General features: G+C 34.8%; 1 protein-coding gene across 1 annotated transcript; it reads right to left on the bottom strand.

Annotated features, from left to right (window-relative positions):
• Positions 1-377: 377 nt before the first annotated feature.
• On the bottom strand, positions 378-9,446 carry LOC149162479 (uncharacterized). Its single transcript, XM_089435709.1, has 4 exons — positions 9,284-9,446; positions 1,071-1,157; positions 885-977; positions 378-712 (listed from the first exon to the last, which is right to left on the bottom strand). The coding sequence occupies exons 1-4, from the start codon at positions 9,410-9,412 to the stop codon at positions 515-517; spliced, it is 507 nt and encodes a 168-aa protein (XP_089291835.1). The 5' UTR covers positions 9,413-9,446; the 3' UTR covers positions 378-514.
• Between the last annotated feature and the right edge of the window lie 1,427 nt (positions 9,447-10,873).

A 10,873-nucleotide genomic window follows, 5' to 3' on the forward strand; every position in this document is an offset into this window, starting at 1 on the left:
TCCTAGTTTAACATCCAATTTTACTTTCAATTTTGCATCCATGGTTACATCCGCATTTGACTTCTTATATAAAGTATATTTTTCTTTACATATATGACCCCCTTTATAGATTCATAGTGAAATATATGATAGTTTCTAAATATCATTAAAGAAGATATCACAATTCAAAATCATTTGTAAAGAAATTTAAGAGAAATTGACAACATCCATCCAAAAAAATAACAATGTGTCATTAACAATTTTCAAAACATGTATAAAATAGCAACATAATACTAATAAAATCAGTATTATTTTTAATCAAAACAAGTAAAATTCAAATATGATTAACAAATCAAAATATTTCATGAATATCGTTATTCTACGATGAATTAACAACATACATAAATCAAACTCATCGTATGATTACAAAATCAAAATGTCTCATTGATATAGGGTAAATTCACAACACCCATCTAAACATAACAATGTCATTCTACACAATAATTTCTTCATAAAAAACAATGCATGTGCATGCCTAGCTACCACCACCAAGATCATCCTCATGATCATCTTGACCATCCTCATTACTCTGATCCACATCATCACCAACACCGCAACTATCATCATCATCTCCTCCTTCACCACCATCATCCTCATCCTCATCCTCATCATCTCCTGATATATGTTGAACATAATTTGGATCATCGTCTTGGCAATCATTACCTATAGCATTCTGACAAAAAAAATCAATATTACATGTTAGTATTAATTACATAACACAACGCATGTTTTTGTTATACAATGTTAACCATAAAATGAGGTAAGATATAATATCTAATAGTACTAAAAAAGAAAAAGAAAATATGGTTTAAAAGTATATTGGAAATCCAACTAAGATTACATACCATAGAGTCCATCCAAACAACAAATTCAACCCATCTCTTTTGCTGCAGCACCTCCTTTTCCAAATGATTTGGAGGTCTTCCATATTTTAGTTCCTATCAATCAGTAAATAGGGAGAAATTAGATAACAATGACTTTCTTCTAGTACAAAATTTATTAAAAAAATATCACATGTTTAATATACTTACAAAGGTTGTTATCAGTGCTTTTAAACCTTTCTGGCCACTACGATGAGTGACTTTTGTCTTGGTTAACCTCGCCTTGGATGCCTTGTCCTTAAACATAAACCAATTCAATTTATTTTCACACAAATACATGTCTAAGATACTTATAAGTATTAATACATTCTAAATAATGTTTAATGAAAAATTCAATACCTGAATGCTCTCATTGTTGGCTTTTCTTTGTGCATCCAACTTCTCATATGATTTTACAAGTTCTTTCCATACTTTAAAAGGTATGTCAATAGGTCTTTGTTTCAGTCTTTGATCTTGAGGTATTTTTTTAATTTTTCTTGTTTCGTTAAAAATTTTGGTTAAAAAAAACCGAACAAGTAATTCACATCAATGGCATGGGGACTCTATGGATATGTGTAAAAAAATGGCTATAAAGAAAACATCCAAAAAACATATGAGCTCTCCCTTTGATGGTCACTTGGGTCATATGGCTGGAAAGGAACAACTCCATTTTCGAAAATCAAGGACAATCCTTTCTCAAAGTCCTTCCTAATATTTGCTCCAAATGTCTTAAAATGAAAAACAAAATTCAAACGTCATCCTCAAACATCTCCCTTAAATATAACGTTGGACCATAAATTCTTCACTTTTATTGTTATCGGCTCTGGAATGATTTTTCTATATGCAATTATATAATGAAATATGTGTGCACTAATGAAAAAACATTGAGTTTCATTTTTCATAATCACAAACAATGAAAAAAGAATCACACGTAACTAGCATCATTTTCGAAATTTTATATTTATTAAAAATCTTTAACATGTTTTCCTCCCATATCTCATAAAAAGGTGTGAAATTTTTTATATACTCTCCAATAAGCCTAAGGATCACATACCTTTTAAAACTTTGCATTACCATTATATGTTTCTCCTTTAAGATATATAATATGTTTCTTCTTTAGCATATATATTATGTTTCGCATTTCTTAATATTTGAAAAAATACTAAAGTTGAAAACAATGGTCATTGTCTCAATCATATTCCTGGTGATCTTGTTCAGCATAAAACAATTTGGTACAAGCAAAGTAGGCATGACATTTTCTCTGGCACTCATGATATGGTTTTTCTCTATTGGTTCTATTTTACTTTACAATATTATTTAACATGACATGACAATTTTAAGGGCATTCAATCCTGTTTATATCTATTACTTGTTCAAGAGGAACACTATCAAAGCATGGATGTCCCTAGGAGGTTGCGTGTTATGCATAATAGGAGCTGAAGCTATGTTTGCTGATTTGGGTCACTTCTCAGTAAGATCCATCCAGATAGCCTTCACATGTGTAGTATTCCCATGCCTACTATTGGCTTACATGGATCAAGTTGCATATCTTATGAAGCATCCCTCTGTGGTGGAGAACGTATTCTCTGCTTCAATTCCAGATGGTTTTATCTGGCCAATCTTCGTGATAGCTAGTGTTGTTGCCATGATTGCAAGCCAGGAAATGATCTCAACACAAATTTCATCTATTAAAATGTCCATGGCCCTAGGATGCTTTCCCAGATTGAAAATAATTCACACATCGCGACGGTTCATGGGTCAGATCTACATTCTTGTCATCAACTGGGTTCTAATGATAATGTGTGTCTTGGTATGTGATTGTTTTAAGAGCACGGTCGAGATATCAAATGCATATGGCATTGCAAAGGTAGAGATGATTATGGTGACTACAAGCCTAGTGACTCTTGTCATGGTTCTTATATGGGCAAAAAATACATTCCTTGCGATTGGATTTCCTGTTCTATTTGGATCAACTGAGCTAATTTATTTTTCTGCAGTTTTGATGAAAGTGGGGGAAAATGGTTGGATAAATGGTTTTTGCCACCTGCTTCCTTCTTGTGATGTACATTTGGAACTATGGAAGTGTTCTGAATTATCAGGAGTTGTATATCTTATTGGTCACGGAGATGTCAAGGCTAGAAAGGATTCATGGTTTCCTAAGAAACTGGTTATAATCTACTTCTATGCTTTCATGAGGGCAAACTGCAAGGCAGGCCCTGCAAGCCTCAATGTACCTCACACCAATCTCTTGCAAGTTAGCATGACGTATACTATCTAACTTGAAGGTTTCCATGAATCAAACCTGCTGAATGTTTTTCAAGGACCCAGTCACAACATCAATATGGTGATGGATAACAAAGATTTCCTTGAAGGTGGCAGAGATGAAGTGAATTTTAATGTGAAGTTAATAATCATAAGTTTTTTTGTCGACCAAGATCTTCATTACTTAGTCCTTGATTTTGTTTGATAGAGAATAATAGCCATTCCTACGATTAATCACTGATATTTATGAACAAAGACACCATTCTTTTTTCAATGAAGATGATAGGTGGTATTTTATATGCATGGTTAAGCCTAAGATAAGCCATGTTTTCTACATAAGAAAGTTGTATTAAGTTATATCCATGAAAATGAAAGGAAGATGACATTGCATGTTTCCTTGTATAGCTAACCATCGCTCAATAACATTGGATGCTTCTCCACCTCATTCATTACATCATTGCTTAAGAACCTTGGATGCTTCTCCATTTTTTTTGACATCATGTATTGATTATGTTGTTGTTGGAGGTTTTACACTAAGTTTTTCAACATCGAGCTTACTAGGGCTTGCACCACCGGGGTTATTAGTAAGAATCTCATGAGGTTTGCATAGCCATGATTATTAGAATCAAAATAGTAGGATTTGCACTAAAAAACAGTTCATAGAGCTTTCCTGCTGGGGAGAAAATCACAAGTTCAACTTCTGCAGTGCAGAGCACCGAGAGCTCGTAAGCTTTCTTCAGCAATCCACCTACGTTTGGAAAATGTAGCCTGCCTGTTGGCGATGTTCTCAATCCTCTTCCTCTGCATCTTTCCCCTCACTATTCTTGTATGTCCTCTTTCATTTTTCCCTCCAAACAAACCCTCTCAAATTGAGAAAGCAGAACAACTCGCTCGATGAGAATCCGAATCCAATTATCGCTTCTAACAATAACCCAATACGATACCAGAAGTGATTACACAAAACCTCATTGACTCTTCATTTGTTTGGAAAAGAGCCAAGCATATACTTCTGACGAAGGTTTCCGTCTCAAGTCTGGCTCGCAGGACGTCGCTTAGTCAATTGCGAGAAAAGTTTTCCACCTGCCTGTCACATACGGTTTGTCACACTATATATTAAAATCAGGGACAATCCTTTCTCGGAGTGGACAATCCATTTGAATGCATTGATCAATGCTTTGTGCAACGCGGGTAGAGTGGACCATGCAAGGAACTATCTAATGGAGATGAAAAATTTTAAATCTTGATATAGTTTGCTATAGGACATTCATTGGAGGCCTATGCAAGTTGGGTATGGTGGATGAGGCAGTGAATCAACTGGCGATAATGATTAGAAAGGGTCTCTCACCCACATATGCTCTGTACTATTCACTCATCAAAGCTTGCTGCAAATCAAAGAAAGTTCAAGTCGCTGCCCACATACTGAACAAAATGCTTAGGGAACGTGTTGTTCCAAGTCATGCAAGTTTTATCTATGGCATGCATCATCTTGGGAAGGTAGGAAAAAAAATTGAGGCATAAAAAGTTCTTGAAGAAGTGATAGATTGTAAATCCTCTGTACATGTTAAAGTATACACAGAAGTAATGTCTGCTCTATTTCAGACCAGTGAAGTGGAAAAATCATTACAATTAGAAGGCAAAATAATTAGAAGAGGTTGTGAAACTAACTTTTTGACTCTGTAAAACAGTGTTTCTCTAAGGGAAAAATTGATGAGGTATCCAAGATTTTAGAAGGCATAAACCAAAGATATCCGGTACAAGGTATTACATTATGAAAAAATTGAAATGGTCAGATTTATTGTTTTTCCAAGGAGACCACTCTTGCTTGAAGGAATGGAGAGGGCTCTGCTCGTAAGAAAGTACTGAACCAAGACCATTGTCAAAAAATGTTGAACCAATAGTATTGTTAAAAAGCAATGTTGCTTAGTTGCATGAAAATTTGATTGTCCAAAATTTAATTTTGGACTCTTTGCTGGCAAAATTTCATATAAAGGTATGCCCTTTTGCCTTATAACATGATGATTTTAATGAAAATGGAGGAAGGGAATCAACTTCAGAGAATCAAATGAAGTTAAAAAATATTAGATTATCAATTATAATCCATAGGAAGGGAGGAGAATAAAGGGTATGGTTGTGCTTAGCCTGAAACGTTTGCCTCTCATTTGAGAACTTTTCAAAAACTCAACTTTATTTCTGAATCTATAAACACAACTCTAAGTTTACATCTCAATTTACAGGTAAAGATTCGGTTTAAAGCAAATCTAAAAATAAGAATAAGCAAATCCAGAACTAAGAATTTGAAGCATTATTATTGTGGCAGAGCAAGGCAACTAAAATTTGAGTGTGTGGGAACAAAGTGGGATCTAGAACATGGAAAACTCACCAAAAAAAACAGCAAATATTGTGGAAAGCGGAAAAGAGGAAAAAGAGCATCATTCCTTTGTTAATTCTCATACATAATACAAATTAGATGCATGGTGTGAAGGAAAATGAAATTTACAAATTAGATGCATATGACCATAACATGGGATGTCCCCCAACTTTAAATTTTGCATCATGTAGACATCAGGTAGCAAGCCAAGGAGCATCTCGAGCTGTTCAGGACATTTCTGTACCTTCCCCCCCCCCGACAAATCCTGAATCCTGGATATAGGAGTTGCAAATAAAGTATGGAGCTTCTTGAAAAAAAATGTTAGCAATGGGTACTAATGCTAGTTTTAACTTTAACCTGCTTGCAATGAATACTCGGCAAATCCAAGTGTATCTTGAGACAATAGAACAGGATGGTTTTCCTGCTGTTGATACAAATGGCTATTGCTGTTAAGCCTAATTTTAACTATGATATGTTGCCAGAAGACATGTCCCCAAAATTTGGACAAATCCCTCAGACCATAGGATGTGTTCCTCAATCCCAGGTATGCATCCTCCTACAACATGGCATAGAGCAAAATATGCTTAACAGAAGTAGTCATTCACATCAATAGCAGGAAAACCATCCTGATGTGTTTCCAACAAAACATTATCTTGTGATACCCTACACACCACCATATTGGGTAAAAATGTAAAACTAGCATGTGTACCCCCAATGCCAACATTTTTTTCAAGAAGTTCCAAACCATAGCAGACAAGACTCTAGATACTAAAATGACAAGAAAAGTTTACAAAACTTTGAGAATTGTCAAGCCTGTTTCAAACTCTCAGATATCTAGTGGGCTATGCCTGTCCATGAATGCACGTGAGAGACCAATAATATACAAGAAGGCAATGAAACAATCACAAAAGCACCTACACTCAAAATTCCATTCTAGAAAGAAGGAAAAGACTCACTAAGGATACCAAGGGGTGCAAAATTCTAGATGTGAGGAATAGCAGTTACTGAGGAATACGGTTCATCTATTCTTACTGTTACAGATAATGCATTTACCAGATTGACTCAAGGTCTATTTCCTAGTGTCATGGAACATTGTGTTTTGATGATGGCTTTTGGTCTTGTTCCCATGGAACTGTAGTTGCATCTGGCTTAATCAATATGAAAGGGCTGCCATGTGCGCGATTAGGAAGAAGTTTCCTTTCTTTCTCCTCTAGGTTATGTTTCAAAATTATAACCATCAGCTATCGGCATGTTGAAGGGATCACACACCTTTCAAGCAGAGCCCATTTTTCTGCAGGATTGTCCATAGGCATTGTTGCAGGTAACACCCCTTCATACAGAAGCCAGTTTTCCACAGAGGAATGGTGGTTGTTCAGTGACTCAGGGACTCTCTGTGCAGTCACAAGTAGTATCAGCATTATAACATATCCTTTCAGAATTCAAGTATATCTTCTCACTGGAAAGCAAAACAACCTCACTTCAGAAACAACAAACAGTGTAGTTTAGGGTGAAATTTGTGATCTATGATCTTCCTGATATATGCCATTCCCTTTCTAATCTTGATGACATTTTACAGGTCTGTATGAGCAGAAAGAGTTCTCTCAGTGCTTAATTATTTTGAATTTGTATGGCTTCTCATATTGGTCCCCATGTGAGTATCAGTTAATACTGCTGTCAAATTGTATAAAACAGATAGACAGGAGGACTGAACACAGAAGGTCTACATAAACCAGTTTTGCAGTGCTTCCTTTTGCTATTCATAAACAACTTGCACTGTGGGAATGTACTACCTGCAAGGTTGCGTTGTTTGTTTCATGAAAGGCTGGCCACTAAATGGCATTGAGAGCCCAGTTGTTTACTTTCCAAGTTAGTCATTCCTATTAGATTTACTTTGGCTAAATATCGTAAGTTAACACCCCATCTTTTGTGTCATATGAAGTTGAAGTTGAATCTTTAGAGTAACAATATTCTCCAAGCTTGTTTCTTTTGTTCAGCAAAATAGATTTCTAAGTTTATTGTTCTTTGTGTCACTGGCCCATAGTAAGGTTGCTTATTTAAATAATTTATTCAAATTATCATTTCTGTTATTAAACAAAAAATATTGTATAGCCCAGAATTGGGCCCACTGGAGTTCATTCCCCTGTTAGGTCAACATAAAACCTTTGTTGCATAGATCAATGGGCCATGCAACATTGGGCATATCATTTTTTAAATTTCAACTACAGAGTCTCATAATCAACTAGAAGAAAAATCAAGTCTATCTTTCAATTGCTTGAACCAGGACTATATCACGGATATTGCAGCAATAAAAGAAATAATTCCAATCTATAGAAAGGTAGCATAGTAATAACATACTTGAGTTTTCAGGGTGCTTCAAACAATCTCGTCCTAAAGATAGGATTCCAGGTTGTTTGTAGATTTTAATTGGTGAGGTTGGCTCTAATTTTGGAACTTTGTTGGCTCTGCTGCAGGTATCATTTTGCCCCAAATCTTCGCCAAGCCTTTTTCATGGACTCACTAAAGGACTCTCATTTTCTGCATCCTTCATATGAGTAAACCTTCGACCCAGCACTGGTTTTCAATACAAACTTTCAAAGAGAGAAACTGGCAGTTTGGAGCAGGTTACAAGACCTCCTTCTATAATGAACAGAGATGAGCCCGGAATGTGGCAAAAGTTCTCCCCTTTAGCCGGTGCTAAAGAAAACAAAGAGCTTCTCTCTGAAATCTCTAACGGCGTGCTTGGATGGCCTAATCTGACCAAAACTACAAAAATGTACCATGATTTTTCCTCTACGTTGTTATATTGTGAAGGATAGTGTTTCCCTCAATTACTAACCGTTCCAATAGCCCTTGCTTCCTGATCCATTAGTTTTGACTTCTCCATACACTAAAGAGCATTAACGATTCTATTCCATTACACAAAGATGAGTTGGAAGGGAAAACCCTTCGGAGCACAGTATTTCATGTTGAGGTATCAAATTCTTGGTTCCATGGAAATAGAAACCGCATGAAGATATCTACGAACCACTTGAACATCAAAAATGTTCAGTCTCAAAACTCTGAAGTAAATTTGTAAAGAATGTAGCATTAGCTTTCTTGGCTTAGTGAAATCCCTAATTTTATATCCTATTTGCCTGTCTTAAAAATCTGACGAAAACCTGTAAAGATTGTGCCATTGTGTACGCTTAGCCTCTAAAATCCCTAGCTTTCTATATTCTTCTGTGTAATTTGAATAGAACACCATCAAATACCAGAATTATCAATTCCCATTCTCCAAAACTTTTAAATGTGCGGAACTGAGACAGAAATCATTCAATCAAACCACTCGAAATGCATCTGAATGCTGATCCATTAACTTAAAGAACTTCTTCCCAAACTCTGCCATTTTTTAAACAAAATTTTGAGCACAACCTTGTCTAGTCCATTTATAGAGAGCGTTAGTTTATGAAATCTTGCCTGTAAGCCAAAATAGAGTCAAAATTTTCCATTGAAAGCTCAGAATAACTGAACCAGAAATAACCCTTGTGAAATTTGCTGCTTAAAACATTGTTTTGAGCACGGCCTCTTTCTTCAGATTTATTTTAGATAATACGGTAGCTTATTTAATGAAATATTTCCAGAAAGTTGAAATATGGCAAATTTTTCCAATCAAGAACTCTAAATAATTTCATTAGGACAAGGCGTAGAGGATTCATGACGGCGACAAGAAAATAATGGCGCTTTGCAATTTTAGCACTCTCTTGCAGAAAAATACCTTTTCTGAAATCGTTTTGACCACGAAGAAACGCAGATGAACTGTTGGAAGTCGTGCAGAGAGAGATCTGGTGGCTCGTGGATCGATTCTGGGGCAATGTTTATGCGATTGCAAACCATGATTGTTCATATGCGAGCTACTGAGCTCGTTGAGAGGGATACGCGCAATGGCGCCAAACTACCAAGAGGATCTGAATTTAAAGGCGGGATAGAATATCTACCGTCCGATCATGTCATCGACGCCCATATATTTGTGTTTCAGTAAAACGGATTTTCAAAGAATTTGAAATATTATACATTTTATAGAATTTGAAATATTATACATTCTATTATTTAAGCTAAATAATAGTTTTACTTTGGAAAAATAATTGGGCACATCAAATAAAATATTGATGCGACGGACATAGAACTCCGAAACAATAATGCACCCTTCTCTAGCTGATGTGTCAATGCTTTCTTTGAAGTGGAACTTAAAGAATTAAGTAATTATATATTATTAAATTGGGATTTTATATAAATTAATTGATTATTTATTAATGTTAATTTCATTTTATAATTTTATAGTAATTTTTAATAGATTTTTGTTAAAGATAATTATTTGAGCTATTATTGTATCAAGATTTTTGTTGTGTCTTTTATTATTATATTTTAATCCACTTTAAACATGCTCAAAATATGTTTTCATCTTCATTTGTGGATATTATCTACTTGCATATTCAAAAAGTTTTGATTTAGTTTTTGCCTTGAAAAATGATTATTGTGATTGTAATGTTGAGAAATTATTCTATAAACAGTGTTAAGTGTTATTTAGAATAAATGAGAAATTCTTTTTGAATATATAAGACTAATCTTTGAGAGAATAGATATATATTCCCTAATTATCACATAAACAAGGGGTTAATCTTGCATTTAGTGCTTTATCTCTGTAGAGTTTCGCTAAAAAAAGGGAATACCTCCTCCTGCGTGACTTCGATTGTCCCTCCCCTCTTACAGGATTACAAAGCATTAAGAATTGAATCTTCTTTATTTTAAAGATGTAGTCTTGTCGAATATACCAAAAACATAGTAGGATTCTTTCATTATTGAGAAAATAAAGCACATGTGCAAGGGAAGTATTCATCTATGGATGGTTAACAAGTTCATTAATAACTACAAGCAAACGCTTCAAACTATGTATTTAATGATCTCTAGTCATCATCTAAAGAGTTCAAGAATCAAATAAATTCCAACCTAAGTTCTAAGTATATGGTAAACCTCTACTCTAAAGGTTCTATTATTGTAAAATTTCACAACTATGGAAGTTGTGGCAAGGTCTCAAAGGAGGGACTTTCTTTTTGGGGCAAAACTAACCTTTTTTCAAAAGATAGTTTCTATAATTGAATCCATCTTCAATATCCATTTCTTCAACCCCACTATGGATTTGAATATTGAATCCCCCCTACTTATTTTGGGATGAGATGATCTTTCAAAAGCCAACATAAATATATTGGGGACTTACAACAATATACAAACTAAGCAAGGAAGGGTATCCACATGTGTTAGAATTTGAATTGAAGTTGACTTGAGCAAAGGTATAACAATGCATATTTAA

The sequence above is a fragment of the Pinus tabuliformis genome, chromosome 5_2 (assembly GCF_031772625.1).
Source record: "Pinus tabuliformis cultivar Carrire ecotype Pingquan chromosome 5_2, CPIR1, whole genome shotgun sequence".
Taxonomy (NCBI): Eukaryota; Viridiplantae; Streptophyta; class Pinopsida; order Pinales; family Pinaceae; genus Pinus; species Pinus tabuliformis.

Excerpts from the sequence above, each read along its gene's own strand:
- LOC149162479 (XM_089435709.1), bottom strand. The coding sequence starts at position 9,412 with ATGAACAATCATGGTTTGCAATCGCATAAACATTGCCCCAGAATCGAT. Across the intron at positions 1,158-9,283 it reads TCAAAACGATTTCAGAAAAG|GACAAGGCATCCAAGGCGAG; the intron begins GTATTTTTCTGC and ends TTTATGTTTAAG. Across the intron at positions 713-884 it reads TTGTTTGGATGGACTCTATG|AATGCTATAGGTAATGATTG; the intron begins GTATGTAATCTT and ends TTTTTTTGTCAG.